This window comes from Sander vitreus, chromosome 5, assembly GCF_031162955.1.
Source record: "Sander vitreus isolate 19-12246 chromosome 5, sanVit1, whole genome shotgun sequence".
In the NCBI taxonomy this organism is placed as follows: Eukaryota; Metazoa; Chordata; class Actinopteri; order Perciformes; family Percidae; genus Sander; species Sander vitreus.
The window spans coordinates 175,937-192,435 of NC_135859.1; the positions used below are offsets into that span (position 1 = coordinate 175,937).

General features: G+C 43.0%; 1 protein-coding gene across 2 annotated transcripts in view; it reads right to left on the bottom strand.

Annotated features, from left to right (window-relative positions):
• LOC144517785 (dual specificity testis-specific protein kinase 1) overlaps positions 1–16,499 on the bottom strand; it is a 37,758-nt gene that overhangs the window by 9,095 nt on the left and 12,164 nt on the right. For both annotated transcript variants that reach the window (XM_078249912.1, XM_078249911.1), the window contains 6 exons: positions 11,917–12,110; positions 11,339–11,460; positions 9,055–9,103; positions 8,630–8,779; positions 1,953–2,126; positions 1,323–1,406 (listed from right to left, as the gene is read on the bottom strand). In XM_078249912.1, the coding sequence (XP_078106038.1) occupies positions 1,323–1,406; positions 1,953–2,126; positions 8,630–8,779; positions 9,055–9,103; positions 11,339–11,460; positions 11,917–12,096 (759 nt within the window). In that variant the 5' untranslated portion in view covers positions 12,097–12,110. The remainder of the gene's footprint in view (positions 1–1,322; positions 1,407–1,952; positions 2,127–8,629; positions 8,780–9,054; positions 9,104–11,338; positions 11,461–11,916; positions 12,111–16,499) is intronic.

Consider the following 16,499-nt stretch of genomic DNA (forward strand, 5'->3'; position numbering starts at 1 on the left):
GATGATTCTGTGAGGGCAAAGAGCAACACTTTATTGTGATATGTTCACTGACATAGCTAAACAAAAGTGGGGTTGCCTAGGAACGTTTGAACATGCTGTGGGTTTCCTGGAGGGACAGCAGGGAGAGCTGCTGCCAGAACTCACCAAACTAATCCCATTCAGACTCATTGTTCTGGTGACCTCCTGCACATCACAACGGTCTTTCTCAGGCCTGCGGTGTCTAAAACGTATCCATGCTCCACGATGGGACCAGAAAAAACTTAACTACCTTGCGGTATTGAACTGTCACAAACACGTTGTAAGGAGCAGAAACCTGGACCAAGGCCAATGAGGTCATCTGGGGCACTGCTGCTCCTTCAGAAATAACCTGTAGCCGATGGTTCTTTATTTTACAGTTGGCTGCTGTGTAGGCTCGGCATACCATGTGTAGGTGTATGAATAAGTAACGTATTCATCGTTGTCCTCTACAATTTTGGATAGGCAGAGACAGTCTCAGCAGTTTATCCTTAAACAGCACAAAAAGTGTCCCCCTGGTTGTGCTAGCGGTCTGGTAAAATCCAAGAAAAAGTTCCTCAGTAACGACAGGGAAGCACACAGACATCTTTACCTTGATAGTCTCATCCATAATTATAGAGAACATGATAGGCAAACAGTTGAGTCATTTCCCTGACAATGAGTAAGTCATGTATTCATAGTTAAATAGTTTGTGTAGCTTTAGCTCTGTATGTGAGCCCACTAGGATGACGTGGAGTTCTTCAAGGCTCTATCCTTGGACCTCTGCTTGGTCTGTTTTCAGCGTTAGAGGTTTTGTTAAGCATATATTAAGAACTTTGGAGCAAGCCAGCAACTGCCAGTTTTTATGCTAAGCTAGGTTGTTGCTGTAGCTAAATTCTTAATGGACAGATAAAAACCAAAAAATGTATTTCCCATAATGACAAAGAGTTCCTTTGAGGCTTCAACATGCACAGTGATCACCTTCACCATAAATACACAGTATTATCAAGCTAAGGTCTCATATCTGAGACTGTCATGTTTATATATCCCCCACTTGTTATCATGTGACCAAAGTTCTGTACTTAAATTGCGTGACTCCTGAGCAACTTCCATTCGCTGAAGAAGTCCATGTGGTCAAAAGCACTGTGAGTGAACCATGACCTTTTGAGTGTTTTGAGTTGGACTCTGGGATGATGGGGATTCTTCTGACATTTTATATACAAAAATATTTTTATTATAACTAGTATCATAACCGTGATATCAGGTTAATACACAGCCAACCATTGATAAGAAATATTTTTCAATATTGTGTTTGATGTGATATGTACCTGTGTTCTGGGTAGTATCTCGGGGTCGGCAGGGATCCTGGCCAGGATTTCACAGAGCACGATGCCGAAGGAGAAAACATCCACCTGGAAGATATGATGCAATAAAGGAGGTTGATACCGATCAAATCCCAAACATATTGGTTGTTTTGAAAAGCAATAAGGCACCCAAGAATATAGGCTACTTTTAAAGAATAATATGACCAAAAAGACACGTAACATTAGTTGATTGACAGATAAATGAATCAACAACTATTTGTATAAATGATTAATAATTTCATTTAATTCAAAGAAAAACTCCCAAAACCAAGGTCCAGCTTCTCTTTTGTGACGATTCGCTGCTTTTATTCATCTTGTGTGAATGTGAATTGATAATTTGGGCGTTGTGACTGTTTGGTGATTTTCAACTATTTTCTGACATCTAATAAACTAAACAAATAATAGATTAATCGAGAAGATAATCAGCCCCAAGATTTACTATTAAGACTTGAAACTTGTTGACATGACATAACTCACTTTCTGTCCATCTCTTTTTGAACATAAGAAACATAACAGCAACCATGTTTAGTTTAGTTTAGGATTAGGGTTAGGGTTAGCTAACGCCCTGACGTTAGTTAGGCTTTTGTCAGTTACCTTGCGGTCATATGGCTCTCCTCTGAGCATCTCAGGGGCCATCCAAAAGGCGGAGCCCACCAGGGACAGCTTCCTGCCGGGGTCTTTGATTGGCAGCTCCACCACCTCCCTGGCCAGGCCGAAGTCTGTCACCAGGGCCTCCCGGCCCCGAGGCGTCACCCGGATCAGACAGTTCTGGACAAACACAAAAGGCACAGCAGCTGCAGGGTTACATGTTGTGACAGGGGGGCAGTGTAAGTTTGATATCTGAAAAAAGCATGCAGCATCAACAGTTCCTTTTGTAACAGTCAAGTATTGATCTTAAAGAAATTAAAATCCAGCTCTGCAGTCTCTCCACTCATGAACAGACTCCACTCAATGATTCACTAGACCTCATGTGAGGTGTGTGTGTGTGTGTGTGTGTGTGTGTGTGTGTGTGTGTGTGTGTGTGTGTGTGCGTGTGTGCGTGTGTGTGTGTGTGTGTGTGTGTGCTGCTGTACAGTACATCACACTGCCTGGCTGTGTTCAGATCACAGTTTTAATAAAAGGTGTATAATGTCTGTGGAAAAACACAAAGCTTGAGCTGGAGGTGTGATGTGAGGCAGACATTGGGGGAGCTGTAGTTGCATAACAAACAGTGGGTGGCCTAAAGGTTGTGTATTATGTGTGTGTATATGTGTGTGTAATGTCTATGCGGGATGATGATGCATGTGGATCAATCTATAGGTATGTAGCAGGGGTGTGCTGGTGACTGCGCAAAACAAATGTGTTTTAACTTGTGTGTTTACTTTGCATGCATGCAAAGCTGTATGTTTGTGTGTGTTTGTGTGTGTGTGTGTGTGTGTGTGTGTGTGTGTGTGTGTGTATAGTGATGTCTTAGCATGTGGCTCCCATTGCACCAGAAGCCTTTTCCATCCAGTAGCCAGTCATTATGAGGCTCTCCTGGGAAAAACACTTCAGCTCTAAATGTAGCCGTGGCCCTCTGTGCCAAGGAACGCAACAGTTTGGGAAACAAAAATGAATCGCGTTAGCAGATACAGAGAGAAAGGCGCTTATTAAAAGGAGCTCAAACTCTGATTCAAGTTAACTTGAAGAGTTACAAAGACTGCGTTGGTTCAGGGGGCTTTGGGAAAACGTTGGCGTCAGAAGCTTCACTGGATTCACTGCAGAGGATGACCCAAAAGGGTTGTATAAAAAAAATAATTCTGTTAATGAAGCTGGGTATGTGCACATTGTATGGTTGATAACTTGACACATTGTGTATATAATATCCGTGAAGGCACAGATGTTCCTGTGACGTAACAAATAGCTGCCTCACTGTGAAGGATGAGGGGAGCAACCAGCCAATCATATTGCAAGCTACTAAAACTCATCTTATTCACAGCAGCCATATTTAATATATGTTCATATTCAGGGCGGGAAAATGTCCCAGCAGGAAATGAATAGCCAGCAGTCATGTACATTATGTTGTTAAAGCTACGTTCATAGATTTTTTTAGAAAACATAACATCAGCATTCATCTGGAGTCGTGTTTCTGACCATCTGCTTTTAGCTTCACCAACTCAGTCTCTATAACAGCGGTTCCCAAAGTGGGGTCCTTGAGGGGGGTCCCAGAGGGTCCCCAGCAAAAAGGGGAATAATTCTATTTCATCCATAAGTAACACACTGACAGATTGTAAGACTGTTTTGGTAATGAATTTCATACACTTTCTGTATTAAAACATCTAAAAACAAACTATCACCTATCAGGGCATTCTGGGACAATATCAAATGGGCTCCGTGGTCTTATTTGTGTCACTTTAGAGAGGTTACACACCAACCAGACGACCGACCATCGGACTGATCAGTTGGGTCCCCGAGGTCCAAAAAAATGCCTCAAAACACACTGAGGCGACGCCAACTTGAGCTTACGCTCTGCGCGTGCGCGAAACGTAATACATCCTCATAGCAGCAGGCGGCGCTTCTCTGTATTGTTTCCCAGAAATTGAAAACCGGCAGCTGATTGGACGAACGCTCCAGAAATTCAAAGCCAGACTGTCATGGCGGCTTGTTCAGAATATGATCTCATATTGTACTAAAATAGGTCACTGAAACGTATTTCTGAAAACATTTTAAGAGAGAAATAGGCCGTGCAGTTGCTGAATCTGTCTTCATTTCAGATCGACAAAGGTCAGTTTAAAAGATTTTCGTCCGATTTTGAGAGGCTCATCCGCTCGCCATTTCCGGGTGAGTCCCGACTGCCCTGTCTCTGACTGAGCATGTCAGGTCGGCGAAAATGAAGGCCGACAGCTCCTCCAATGGACGACGGCACGAAACACACCGAACAGACTCGAGTCACCGACCTCGCCAGACTGTCAGACAGCCGATAATCGGCTCTGTGTGTCAGCGCCTTTAGGGGTCCTTGATGTGAAACCCTAACCCTAACGTTTGGGAACCACTGCTCTAGAACTGCTCGTTGTGAGGCTTTCTCAGCCCCCAGGTAGTGTGCCGCGCTTTGAAGCAAATTAAACATCAGCCAAAAAGTGGAACTACAACCCCGACCTGTAACGTGATGCCCTCTGGCCCAAAAAGACTTTTCCCCTCAGACTTACATGGAGAAAGAGACATCTGGAAGTCAGTGGAGACATTTCTTTAAACGCGTCACAATCCCCACGAAATTACTGGATTCACCTTCAGAGTTTTATCCGTTGGGTCCGATAACATTTGGATAAACCTTTTAATCCCCATTCAAATTAGCTGGGTGCTTAACAGGAAGTAGCCGGTTCGGCCTGGCGGAGGTTTCTAGTGCTCCTGCTCTCTGGGCCACACAGGAAGGAAGCAGCGCCAATGATCATGTACACTAAGCAACTCTCAGAGGAATAAATGGGGCTCTGCCTCTAACGCTCCAGAGGCTAGCTTCACCAGCTAGCTGCTGACTGGGTCTGCTGTCTGCTGCTGGCCAGGTAGCGTACACTGGGTTCATCACAATTCAATTCAATTTTATTTATAGTGTCATATCATAACAGCAGTGGTGTAATGTAACTAAGTACTTTTACTCCAGTACTGTCCTTAAGTCCAAATGTTGAGGTTGTACTTTACTTGAGTCTTTTCTTTTCATGCCACTTTTCATCTGTTCCAGCTTTAGTTACTAGTTACTTTAGTTACTCCACTACATTCATCTGTTCCAGCTTTAGTTACTAGTTACTTTAGTTACTCCACTACATTCATCTGTTACAGCTTTAGTTACTAGTTACTTTACACATTAAGATTCCTGCACACAAAACACATGTAGTTTATAAATCTGATGTTTGATTCTAAAGTAAACTACCAACAATATAACGGCTACAAGTCCAGCTGAGATGATCAGACCATTAAACACACAACTGGTTGGTCCTTTACTTTTTCTACAAGGTTTTAATACAACAACTACATTTTCCTGATGATACTTACACACTTTTACTGAAGGAACATTTTCAATGCAGGACTTTAACTGTAACAGAGTATTTTTACAGTGTGGTATTAGTACTTTTACTTAAGTAAATGATCTGAATACTTCTTCTACCAATGCATAACAGAAATTGTCTCAGGAAACTTTACAGATAGAGTTGACCACACCCAACTAGTTCCCCAAGAGCAGACATTTGGTGTGACAGCGGAGAGGAAAATTTTACTTTAAACAGACAGAAACCTCAGACAGACCCAGACTCTCGGCCTTCTGCCGGTTGGGACACAGAGATACAGATACAGGTGATACAACACAGCTGGTTAGGAGTAGTAGTAAGAGTAAAGCAAACACTGTGACACCTCCAGAGAACCATCAGCTGAATGTGCAGCTCGGCTTCAGACGGACTCTCGGCTCATTCTGGTTCTGTTCTGGCTTTCAGTGCTCTCAGCAGGCTGCTTAATGAATTGTCTTGTTCTGGTATTATGTATATGTCATTTGTTCTCAGGTCTCCCTGAGTTATTGATTAATGCAGCTCATCTGTATCTCCAAATCAGGATAATTCATTCAATTATCTCCGTTCCCCATGATGGATGGATCGATGCACTTTCTGTAGCCACAGCGTGACGTAAATCAGCTGTGGCCTCCCTCCGTGTCAATAAAGTGAATTGGCACAGAGCCACATGAGTTGCCTCAGGGTGACGTGCGTGGTGAGGGCCCCCCGTTCTCACACTGACCCACAGAGCCATGTGTCAAACAACAGCACCAGTTACACACTATCTATTAACATGACAATAGAGCAGCGGCCATGTTGCCTCAGTTCTCTGCATCACTGACTGTTTCTGCTGGGAAGCCTGGCAACCACACACACACACACACACACACACACACACACACACACACACACACACACACACACACACACACACACAAACACACACACACACACACACACACACACACACACACACACACACACACACACACACACACACACACACACACACACACACACACACACACACACACACACACACAAACAAACACACAAACACACACATGATGATGTGGAAGAGGATCTACAATCACTAACTTTGTGAAATATACTGACTATAGATAAAGAATGAATTATGGGATTTAAGCTATGGGATAAGTGTGTAGAGTTTTGAAAACTGTGTTCAAGCAAAGCTGTGTAGACAGTCTGGCTGTGAAAAAAAGAACCACGTGACGCATTCGTCCAATCAGCTGCCGGTTTTCATTTTCTGGGAAAAAGTACAGAGCAGCGCCGCCTACTGCTATGGAGACGTATTACGTTTCGCGCACGCGCAGAGCGTATGCTCAAGTCAGCGTCTCTTCGGTGTGTTCTGAGACACTTTTTGGACCTCGGGGACCTGACTGATCAGTCCGACTGACTTTTCTGCCGACGGTCGGACGTCTGGTTGTTGTGTAACTACCTTTACAGAGTATTTTTACAATGTGGTATTAGTACTTTTACTTAAGTAAAGGATCTGAATACTTCTTCCACCGCTGTATATCACTTCATTTATTTATTAGTAAATTATTTTCTGCACCCACTTCTTCAATATCTTTGGAAAAACTATAACTAACTAATGTTGACAATCTAATTAAAGCATGTATACCATATGACCACATGGACAAGATGAATGACCAAGCTAAGGAAAGATGAGAAGCACATCCAGCAGCTAGTTCTCACTACCAGCTGGACTGTAGGTAGGGCTGCTCGATTATGGAAAACAAATCATAATCACGATTATTTTTGGTCAATATTAAAATCAGGATCCTTTAAACCGATTTCTCATTGCCTTTTGGAATGATGTTGCAATTATTAAAGTAAAAAAAACAGTGAAACAGTTAAACAAATTGATAGGTGATATAATCAAACCAAATGTAATTTCATATTTCATATTCCGTAATGTGTATTGAAATATAGGTAGAAGGTCAGAATACTATAGAGAGGCCTTCGTGAGAAAGCTGTATTTCGTCCAGATGTTGGCATATGAGGAATAACAGACAAAGAGGCCCTGATCGAACAGTTGAGGTCGGGTCTAGTCTACATTCGGAGAAGAACTTGGGTCTGTGCAAGCTGCATGTACTGTACCTGTGTTTTCCCTCATGAGGATTTGTTCAATATTGAATAAAGCTGCCTATAATCCGAAATCATCGGAGTCGTCATCTTTGAACATCTCAATCATCGTTTCCAGAGAGCACCATCTCTCACAAATCAACAGTGAAAACCTTGAACTGTATAACGTCCCTCATACTTTCCTTTTTTATCAGAACACAAGACAAAATGAGTTAACTTGCAAAACGTAATGTGCAAAGTAATAATTTTTCTCGATTACATAGTTTTTGTTGATTGTTAGGAGCCAAAATCATTATCGGGATTAAAACATTCCTAATTGTCCGTGCTGTCTCTACGCTGGAGTCTCCGCTGCCTGCCTGGTGGTTAATGAGTGGCTAACAGGTCAGCTAACGCTCAGAGAAGTCAATCTAAATTAGCACCCCTAGGGTAAACAGACTTTAATGTGTTAGATGTGGGTGTAATGCAGTATTCCTGGGGATTAAAGAAGTGAGCCCATGTCAGGATTTGATGTATCAAACTGTCCCATGCATATACATATAATAAAGCCTTCCATACATAACCATTTTCATCTGTACTGTACTTTCAAAAATGTGCATTATTTGGTGGCAAGTTATGCGTCATGTGTCTTTCTTAAAAGGCACTCAAATATTGATTCTTAGGAGATTCAATGATTTTCCACAGCGCTGCGGAGAAAGGTCTGGCTAGTCCACACAGCATTCTAGGAAGGGAGAAAAACATGCTCTGGTTTATTGGCATTTCTTTAAACCAATCACAATCGTCTTGGGCGGTGGTAAGCTCCGGACGGAGCCTCTGCTAAATAGTCTCAGGAAGGAACTTGTTTTGGTGGAACATGTGGACGTTCAAAAGTAGTTTTAGTCGTGCAACAGAAAACTCAGATTGGACAGATAGTCTAGCTAGCTGTCTGGATTTACCCTGCAGAGATCTGAGGAGCAGTTAACCATAGTCCTCACAAATCCACCAGAGGTTAGAACGCCAACACAGAGACAGAGGAAGGGGACGGACATCTGGCCGAAAATGAGGGACATCCAGCAGCATTTCCAGTGGCAACAAAGCGATCCCGAAAATGGAACTTCATGGATATAGACTAGAGGAAAGCTAACTATCCATGCGGGGACATTGGGCAGAGACAGAGGCCGAGGCTGAGCGTCTTACCTTGGAGTTGAGGTCTCGGTGGTAAATGTTCTTGTAGTGCAGGTAGATCATTCCTCTGCTGATGTCACAGGCCAGCTCCACCTTCTCTCTCCAGCACAGGGGAACATCCTTCATGGCCAGGAGCTCCTCCAGACAGCCGCCGCTCACATACTGAAAGAGCGACACACACCCGCTGATACACCGCGCCATGACATCATACACGAACATAAGTATGACACAGGCGGACAGTCCAAAAATACTTTCCTCTCATATACAGTCTGACATCAATGTGAAGCAATCAACTCAGGTCTGCTGACAAAGAAAGGCTCGACCCACCCTTTCATTATCAGTGTTTAGCCACACTCAGAACAAAGCCAGCCTGTGGGCAACATGCACGGTCACGTCACTCACAAGCTGCAAAAAGAAAATGAAGGTGTCGCACTCACCTCAAGGATTGGATAGAGTTTGTCTTCCTTTACACAGATTCCCAGATATCTGGAACGAGAGGACACGTTCATTACCTGAAGAGTCCTTCTTAGATTTCTCAAGGAAATCTGGTATGTTAGCATGCTTACACGCTAAACTATGATAGTAGCATGCAATAGCCTTGCTTAGCATCAGCATGTTAGCATTGTCAATGTGAGCATGTTAGCATTTAGCATGGCTAAGTGCAGCGTAGCTAGACTGTTAGCCCTGAAGTCATGTTCAACGGTGATCATGAGCCGCGAGGCTCTCAGACCTTTTACTTATTACAGGTCACGCAGGAACTGCCATTAGCCAGTTGATGAAGTGAACAGTGTGGCCAGCTGTTGATCACAGATCTCAGATCAGTGAAGCCAAAACATCTGGATGGCCCCCTGGTGGCTGGCTGCGAACTACATCTCAAACATGTTTCCCAAAGATGGTTTCTGTCAGTTTGGGTAGTTCTGATCACGCTGATGTTTTGATTAGTGATTAGTAGGACGGGGCTTGGATACAGCGGCTCCACCGCAGGAGGAAGCGGACGCGGTGGCCATCTCAGATACAGTCTGTGTTGTTATGATGTGTCAGGCTGTGGTACACACACAATGCTTTGTTTATGGAATTTCAACAATAAGAAAAACATAAAATATAGAATATCACCAGATGTATGTGATTTGATCTGAAGAACTTTCACCATTAGAATATATAACAAGCTTTTTGGAAATTGTAGTAGTTTTAGGCATTCTAAATGTATACAGAGAGAGGATGTTTGTAGAATCGGCTGGCTCAGGATTTAGTTTTTATTAAAACGGCTCTTAAGATTCAAAGATTCAAAATCCTTTATTAATCCCACAATGGGGAAATAAGTCTTCAAAAACATGATTCAGCATATACACAACAGTGTGGCGATATAATTCATAATGTGCATTCAAATGTGTGAGTGAGCTTTCACCAGGTAACTATGAAACATGAAGCTTAAATATTACGTTTAAAAACTGTTAATATATTGAGTGACGTATCCCTTGTGTACTGTAGATATCATAAGCCATTTATCTTATGTTTTACGTGGCTTATCATCAGTATTGCGTCGGGTCCTGGGAACAATGTGCACACGCTGTGAGCCTGGAGGCTGATAACCTCAGCGTGTCACCTTGCTAGATGGCAGAAATCAGATTGCTTGAGCAAACATGCTGTGTGCTGCTTCACGCTGGTTATGTAACGGCTGCAGATGACTGTTCAACAGGTCTCATTACTCAGTCTCATGTGTGTCCACTGCCAGCCACAGCAAGGTCTTTCAAACCTCAACGGTTTTCAAATCCCTTTCCACTTATTTTAATGATTTGTTTTTAAGCTGCTCTAATCAATATTTTCATCCAAACAACTTAAAAATGTTGAATGGTAGTGAAGGACTCACAGAGAATTCTCTCTGCAGACTCTGAAGCTCTACGGAGGTTCTTCAGCTTGTTCTTTTGGTTTTACGACCAAACCAAAGTTCTGGGACTGCACACTAACTACCCCCGGGACACACGTTCATCTCAACAGGTGCACTTGTCCCCCAAAAGAAAAGGTATTGAAATGAAAGTTGAAAAAAAACATGTTTGCTATTTCAACTCTATATGGTGATAATGTCTTTGCCCTACATAGGCAAGTACTCAATAAATGCTGTTTAAAAACATGATTTATTCAAAATAACCTAAAAAACACAGCAACTCCTTAACTACAAATCATGTGTATTTTATGCTTTTGCTGTTCACTGTATATTTGGGGATATGACTATGACCATGAAAACCCATACATACAATCCATCACAGTGAATTTGTCAAAGTTATACTCATTGTAGAGTACAAATCAACCATCTTAATGTTCACTGTGATGGATTACAAAAAGTTTAAGAGTCTGTTCATAGATTTTATAAATTGCCATAAAGCAGATTGAAATCTTTGAAACACATAAAGAGGGTTGTGATGTGTTGTTTTCACTCATTATCATCATAATAGTGTTACCCATAGTATTTATCTAGTATGGTATAAAGAGGTTTAAAAGGTGTTGCCATTATACTCTGTTACTATGGTAACCATAAATACTGCTGCAAAACGACAGATTGTGGAGGGAAAAGAGTGTAATGTGATGAGATGTGTGGGAGGGAGAAGAGACAGAAGAGAGACTGAACCATCGAGCAGTTTCTCTTGCTTTAGTAGAATGGAAGCCATTGGACCACGCCAAGGCTTCAGGAAGAACGGGGACATAGGGGACATGGGGGACTGCTACCTGACAATGTTGGGGTGCGAGAGTTTCTGCAGCAGGCTGATCTCTCGTACGATGCTGTCTTGGTCCACGTCATTTTTGTAGATCTTCACCACCATCACCTTCCTACTGGTGCTGTGCATCACCTAGAGGACAGACACAGAGGACAGGGCCGTCCGTTAGCAGAGACCGAGGACAGGGACAGAGACAGAGGACAGGGCCGTCCGTTAGCAGAGACAGACAGGGACAGAGGACAGGCCGTCCGTTAGCAGAGACAGAGGACAGAGACAAGAGGACAGGGTCAGAGGACAGGGACAGAGACAGGTACAGAGAGAAGAGGGCAGAGGACAGAGACAGAGACAAGAGGACAGAGACAAGAGGACAGAGACAGGGACAGAGACAGAGAACAGAGGCGTCCGTTAGTCTGCTGTCACACAGGACTTACATAATGTCTCAGCTGCGCCCCCATGATCTCCAAGGCTGGTGGGCCAATCACGGAATGGCAAGAATGTCTCAATTAGTGGCTGGAACAAAGCAAGCTTTGACAGCAGCTCACACGCAGGCGGGCAGCAAGGCACCATGGGAGAGGACAGAGGACATACCTTATAGACTTTGGAAAAGAAGCCACTCCCGATCAGCTCAGCGCTAAAGTTTTCCCAGAACTCCAGTTTGCGGACAGCGGTGCGGAGCTTCTGCCAGCGGTCCACATGGTAGTATTTGTCTGAAGACTCGCCGTACAGGGTGGGACTGCTGGGCTCCGGGGACACGTCCACATCACACATCCTGGAGATGTCCGCTGGCAGAGTAGAGACACACAGAAACAGCTTAGGTTGAAGCTGAAAAAAGGTTACATTTTTAGAGCTGGGATTATTCAGTTAGTCATTCCAAGCTTTGACCTGCAGGGCTGAACAACGAAGCCAACACAAAGCCAAACACTGCAGTTCATCGAGAGGGGGGTCAATCCCTGATCCAACACGTTTACAGCTAGTACAGAAACAGTTTTGGTTCACAGCTCGTTTGGACCAATTGTTTTTAAAACCGGAGCGTGTGTGAGATCTACATTTATAGCAATATAATGGAATATATCAGCCAAACAATATTAAAAATAATGTCATTGCACACTGCTGCTAACCTGATCATCTCAACACAAAAGACTGTGTGACAACCAAAAGGACAATTTATGAGCTTAACAGTATGATGAAAGAGGTCCTCACAAAAGGTCTCATTTCACCGTCCCACTTGTTAGCTGCATGATGGGGGAAAGTGCTTCCACTTTCCAGAGTGAAACAAAGACGGTGGATAATGTGAGGCTTAAAATAGAGGCCGGCCTGACGGCCAACAAGGGCTCACACCAAACACAACCACTCAATCTATATTCAAGTACATGTGTCTTTTAATAAGAGATTTCTATTATTCATGTATATGTGTGTGTGTGTGTGTGTGTGTGTGTGTGTGTGTGTGTGTGTGTGTCTGCATGTGTGCATTTGTGTACACCAAGCTTTGCAGGAAACTACAGCACTCTACAGGAAGTTGAATATTCTGTATTGAAATTAAGTGTAGTGCAGCTGATGGGGTCTGGGTCAGGGTAAGTGATAACTCACTATGCAGTTGATTTCAAACATACTAAAAAAGTCAGGTCCCAGTCTGTAGGAGCCACATATGTTGTTTTGAGTGTTCAGACTTTGGGTGTCGCTGTGGTAATACCTGGGGTGAGGTTATGAAGGAAAGCTCCTAACTGTTGTTGGCAGGTGTTGGGCCCACAAGGGCAAAGGGTTTTTAACCGCTGTCGCTGTACGCTGTGACACTATTACTACTTGCGCATTAGCACCAAACCTTTGTTCAAATGCTACGCAACATCGTTGGAAGATTCTGGAACGCTACGCAGCATGTTAACATCAGGCAAGAAGATAAGTAGGAACAATTCAGAACGCGACAGGGACAAGAAGTGAGGACGAATGGCCCCCACTAACTCTAAGACTAACGACGTGCAGACCTAACGAGGGTAATGGAGCAGAAGATACCACCGTGAGCTGTAGTCTGAGCCAGATTAAAGACAATAATCTAATAAACAAGAACAGAACCAATGACAGACTAGAGGAAGCTGAAGGTAGGATGAAGGAGCCAAAGCAGCACTACAGGCTATGGCCAATTCACACACATGGAGGGAGTTTGCATGAAAAGGCCTAATGAGATATTTTATTAGCAAAGCTAAAAAGTCTACACAGGACACAGGACACAGTGGAGGTCGGGATGCAAACCATTGGCAAATATTCTGGTTTAAACATTTCTGGTCAGAGCTACTGTACATAAAATAATGGAAGAAATATTTCACACCAAGGTTCCATACCACTTCAAAACACTTATTCTAGGTAAAGCTGACTTTCTCATGGGAAATATTGACAAATACTTATTTAGAATAATTATAATAGCATGTGCTGACCCTCCCACCCTAGAAGAACTACAGCGACCTGCTGTTTAGGAAATGACCGAGCCTTTCAAAATAAGACCTCTCTATATGTAATTGTAACTAACTTAAGTAGGACCTAATGGAGCTGAGAGCCACAAACAGGTCGGGAAGTTAGAAAGTACTGAGAGGTGGACTAATGCAATTACTGACAATAACAAATACATGGAAAATCACCAGCCTTTTTTCTCTAAATTTTGTTTTCTGGGCAGTCTTTACCTTCCTCACAGCTCAGCTCCTCCACCAGAGGCCTGGCAGCTGGAGCTACCGTCTCACTTATACCTATTTGCATCCATATATATGCAAAGTAGTTGAATAACTGAATGTGTGGCTTAATAAAAAGTTGATCAATTAGGAAAGCGAAGCCTGCATGCACTAAGTCATTCCAGATAAAAAAAAAGAATTCTGGATGTTGGGAACATTGCAAAGAGTGTCCCCGAGACACTGCAGCATCTCATGAACTTGACTTCATTGCTCTCTCTTCCCCATGCCGGGGGTGGTCCTGACCTGCTATCAGCCACAGAGGCCTGCTGGGACATCACTGAAGGTCAGACAACAGCCCGGCTGGCCTTCACGGTGATGCCGGTGGAAAGCACACTCTGACACGCTAACACAAGTGGCAGCATTTGGTCAATCAACCCCGCCTATTCATGCTGCCTTTGTTCATAAACAATCAGTCCGCTTTGAGAAGAAACGCTTACAGTGCAGCCCTGTCATCGAGCTGTCTCTCTCTCAATCCTTCATCTCTCTTTCCCAATAGGCCGTTACATATTTTAAAGCTGTCCATCCCAAACTGATTTTTGTCACACCCCCAAATGTATCAAATGCATTCCCTCATCAGCCGGTAACAGTAACAGGGAAAGCTGTAACAAATGTGTCTCCTATACTGTCTGTTGAGCTGGCAGCAGGACAGGCTTCCTCATTTTTTGGATTGGACTGGTGTGTTCTCTTGATGCCCATCGTCTGTTTTTGTCTCTCTGGTACTTTTCATGTTGTGTTGCTGTCTCAATAAATCTAGCTCTCTTGTCCTGTTGATCCGTTATTGGCTGCAAACAGGAGAAATTTGAAGCTGTGATGGAGAAGAGGTCACTGAACAAAACAGTATATTTTTCAGTAGTTCTGACAATTTCATCTTATTTTTTATCTTATTTATTATTGCTAGTATATTTCTTGTATCGTCTGTATGTGTGAGTGAGCATGTGTGTATGTTGCTGTTACTTGTTGCTGTAACAGAGAAATGTCCCCATTTGGGATTAATAAAGTCCATCTATTTATCTATTTATCTATCTAGACCAGATAGTTGAAGTGTTGAAATTGAGCATGTTAACATCCATGATGTTTGCTAGCTAATAGTCTACTATTGCTATTTTAAAAGAATCCAATCTTTGCATGTGTGTCTACAAGACAGTGTGCCACTGGTTGCGAACCTGGCTCTTTAGAGCTACTAGTTGTCCCTTTAATTATGTAGCTGCACAGACAGTAAGCTTTGTTTCAGTAAGGTTCAGTCAACAGCACAGTGTTCAGCGTTTTTAGGAAATGACTTGGCCTTTTTTAAAAGATGAAACTATATCTTTGTGGGCCCTATTTAAAGAACAAAGCAGGATGGGAAAGTATTGAGAAACGCGATTGTTGCTCAGCCTTTTCATTGGATGTCTAGATTTAGAACTAGTCTTTAGATTTAGAACTGCATTCATTGATTTTTTTAAACACGTTATCCCATTACAAAGTAGATATTATAAATTAGGATAATAGCGAGTTAACGCACATCCCTTTTAACACCACTAATACTAATACGCGCGTCACCATGTTGACAAAATGTACACGTTCCACAGTTTGTCTCCTTTCCTGTTGCTTACTCTCCATTTCTCTATTCCACATTCCCTTTCCCACTTTGTCTGCTTTTCTCTTCCCCTCTCTGTTTCTCATCCAGTTAGCTCCATCAAAACCAGCTTACACAGACCATAATAACCACAAAACATATGTTATGTCGATCGGAACATTCGGAACATTTTAGCCTGCAGTTTGGGTTGCCACTTTTCATGATCCTCATATAGACAGCATAATAAGAATCTATTCACACATATCAATATTCAAACAGTATGTAGACTCAGCAGTGACTCATTTGGCTGCAGTGCTGTCAGTTCTGACTCAGATATACACGTGATTCTTCAACAGCTCCAGCTTTGTGTTTTCCTGACAAGGGAGGGAAGGTTACACAAGCAGCGAAATACGTCTGTCTGCGCTGACGGCCGTTATCAACCCGCTGTGAGTTTGACCTGCGTCTGACCGCACACACCATCAACAGGAATATCAAGGCTCGCCACTGCCACGGTGACGTTCTCCCAGCTGATAAGGAATCAAAGTCTCACAGTGAAAACCAGCTCGCACCCAAGCAAGACTTTTCCCCAGGGCTCTCTCAACACAAGGACGTCTGTCTGTGTGTGTGTGTGTGTGTGTGTGTGTGTGTGTGTGTGTGTGTGTGTGTGTGTGTGTGTTGCATTTTTGGTTTTCCATGACTAAAAGTTGTGGATGGTACCTGGTCTGTTTTTTAGTACCATGCGAGCTGAGCCGATACTAGAAGGTGGACGTAAAAAAACTCACTGATTGGTCAGAGAGAATCGTCACTAACACGACACGGGACATCCTGCACAAAACTGCCATTTTTAAATACCAAAGCTGCCGTAATTTTTTTATTTATTCACTCTACCCACATTTTAAAAA